This window comes from Etheostoma cragini, chromosome 14 (assembly GCF_013103735.1).
Source record: "Etheostoma cragini isolate CJK2018 chromosome 14, CSU_Ecrag_1.0, whole genome shotgun sequence".
Taxonomy (NCBI): Eukaryota; Metazoa; Chordata; class Actinopteri; order Perciformes; family Percidae; genus Etheostoma; species Etheostoma cragini.
Window position 1 is genome coordinate 22,840,311 of NC_048420.1, and position 1,867 is coordinate 22,842,177.

General features: G+C 44.9%; 1 protein-coding gene across 1 annotated transcript in view; it reads left to right on the top strand.

Moving 5' to 3' along the window:
• Window positions 1–1,867, top strand: part of LOC117957084 (glyceraldehyde-3-phosphate dehydrogenase-like) — an 11,098-nt gene that overhangs the window by 3,031 nt on the left and 6,200 nt on the right. The window contains exon 3 of the mRNA XM_034892643.1: window positions 1,741–1,840. Within this exon, the coding sequence (XP_034748534.1) occupies window positions 1,741–1,840 (100 nt within the window). The remainder of the gene's footprint in view (window positions 1–1,740; window positions 1,841–1,867) is intronic.

The following is a 1,867-nucleotide window of genomic DNA, read 5'->3' on the forward strand; positions in this document are numbered from 1 at the left end:
CTGCTGCAAAGGACTCGGCCTACATGGGGCGCACGCTCTTACAGGGTGAGCTAGAGGCCGCCCTGAAAAGCTGCCGTTTTGCTTTTAAGATGGCATGACAAAGCATTTGAAATTTAATTGTAGCAATGACCCCTCAGTCAGTGACACTTTTTGTTATCAACAGACTTCCTGGTGCTCTCTGATCTTTCTTCAGGTGGATGTGGGAGGGGGGGGTCTTTTATTTTGGCGGGCAGAGTGTGGGATTGTCTGGGTGACAGGGATCAAACTGTCGCATGACACCTCACAGTCATGCTGTAACGTGACTCCTGGAGACATGGGATGTTGCGTAACAGGACTTAGACAGCGCTGAACATGTGAAGCAGAGTGTACAGCACATTATACCGGACTGTGGCTGCAGTTTTTTCCACAGGGCCCTGTTAGTGCCTTTGAGCAAGGCACTTACGTTAGTCAAAGTGTACTCAAACATGCATTTTAGATTGATGTTAAGAGAGGACATCCAGTTAGTTGTCCCTTTTCCTAGTTTGTTCAACGACGTTAAACGGTCTGTAGGGGTTGAGTTTTCTTCTAAGTTATCGTTAACAAGCATTGTGATTGGGTCTATGTGCTGTTTGGTCATGGTGGCACAATTACATCTATGACATTTATGCAGTTGTGCTGGGAGTAGAGTTGCAGACATGTTCTTAGAATTTCCTAATTGAGTCAGCTGACACAATTTTGTCTTTCTCTGAATAAATGCAGTTATGAATGAGTTAATTTGCACTCGACTGAGGATAATTCCTGCCTGGTTCAGTGAGTGTTTTCACTAAAAAGTGTGCGTGACTGCAGCAGCCTCGTCTGTGCTCTGATAAAGGTTAAACCGCATGTTCATATCAGATTTCCATTGTTTCTCTTGTATGGACAAACTGTACAAACATGCAAATTTCACAAGCTAAATGTTAATTATGTAGCAACTGAATTCCTGTTTATTACTCATTTATTTACATAAAACTATCGAGCAGGAACAGTGCAAGCTTTGTCAGCCAGACTATTATAAAAACGCGAGTGTGTCTACCAGGCTCTCATTATCATAAGTAGACCTGAGTGGCGTTTACGGTTCTCTTGCAGTACATTTCTAATTTCCTGTGGTTGGTTTGTGACTGTTTTTCAGTCTGTGTCAGGGACTAACTTTGCCCCACGTCTGCTCCTCCACCGCTCGCTTTCTCTAAGTTAAAATTAAGGATGTAGGAGATTTTTACTCTCACACGCTGTACTTGTGTCTCCTTCTCACAGTGAAGTGGTTAATATGTGAAATAAAAAAATCTACCCTCCGTTTTTTCACTCCACTCTCGGGTTTCAGGACACTTGCTGTTTGACCTGCTGTGACGGCGGCCATATTAGGCGTAAACAGGCTTTCGGCTGCTGGTTTCAGCCATTGTTCTCTTCAGTGAAGGGTGGCAGGCCTTGTATGGCGCTGCTGTCTCCTCCGCTGTGCCTCACATTATTATCTGGCTCACAGTGCCACCTGCAGGTCAGAGAGGGGAAATGTGTACCTGAGGTGGGTGAAGCAGTCTTTCTCATGAAGCTGCTATAAAATTAAAAGGTTTTTAAATGATTCAGTTTGGACAAGTAAAGAGCTTAGAGCAAGAGGACATCTAAGGAATTTGTCCAACTTTAAAGGACAGACAAAGCATCTCTTACAACCCCACAACTATCGTTCTGAGTTCTACACCTCCATGCTGACTGCATCCTCCTGCTTTTCAGATTTGGGCGTATCGGCCGTCTGGTGACCCGTGCCGCCGCCGCAGGAGGCAAAATTGAGGTGGTGGCCATCAATGACCCCTTCATCGATCTGGACTACATGGTGAGAGGACTTTCTGCACTCATTTTC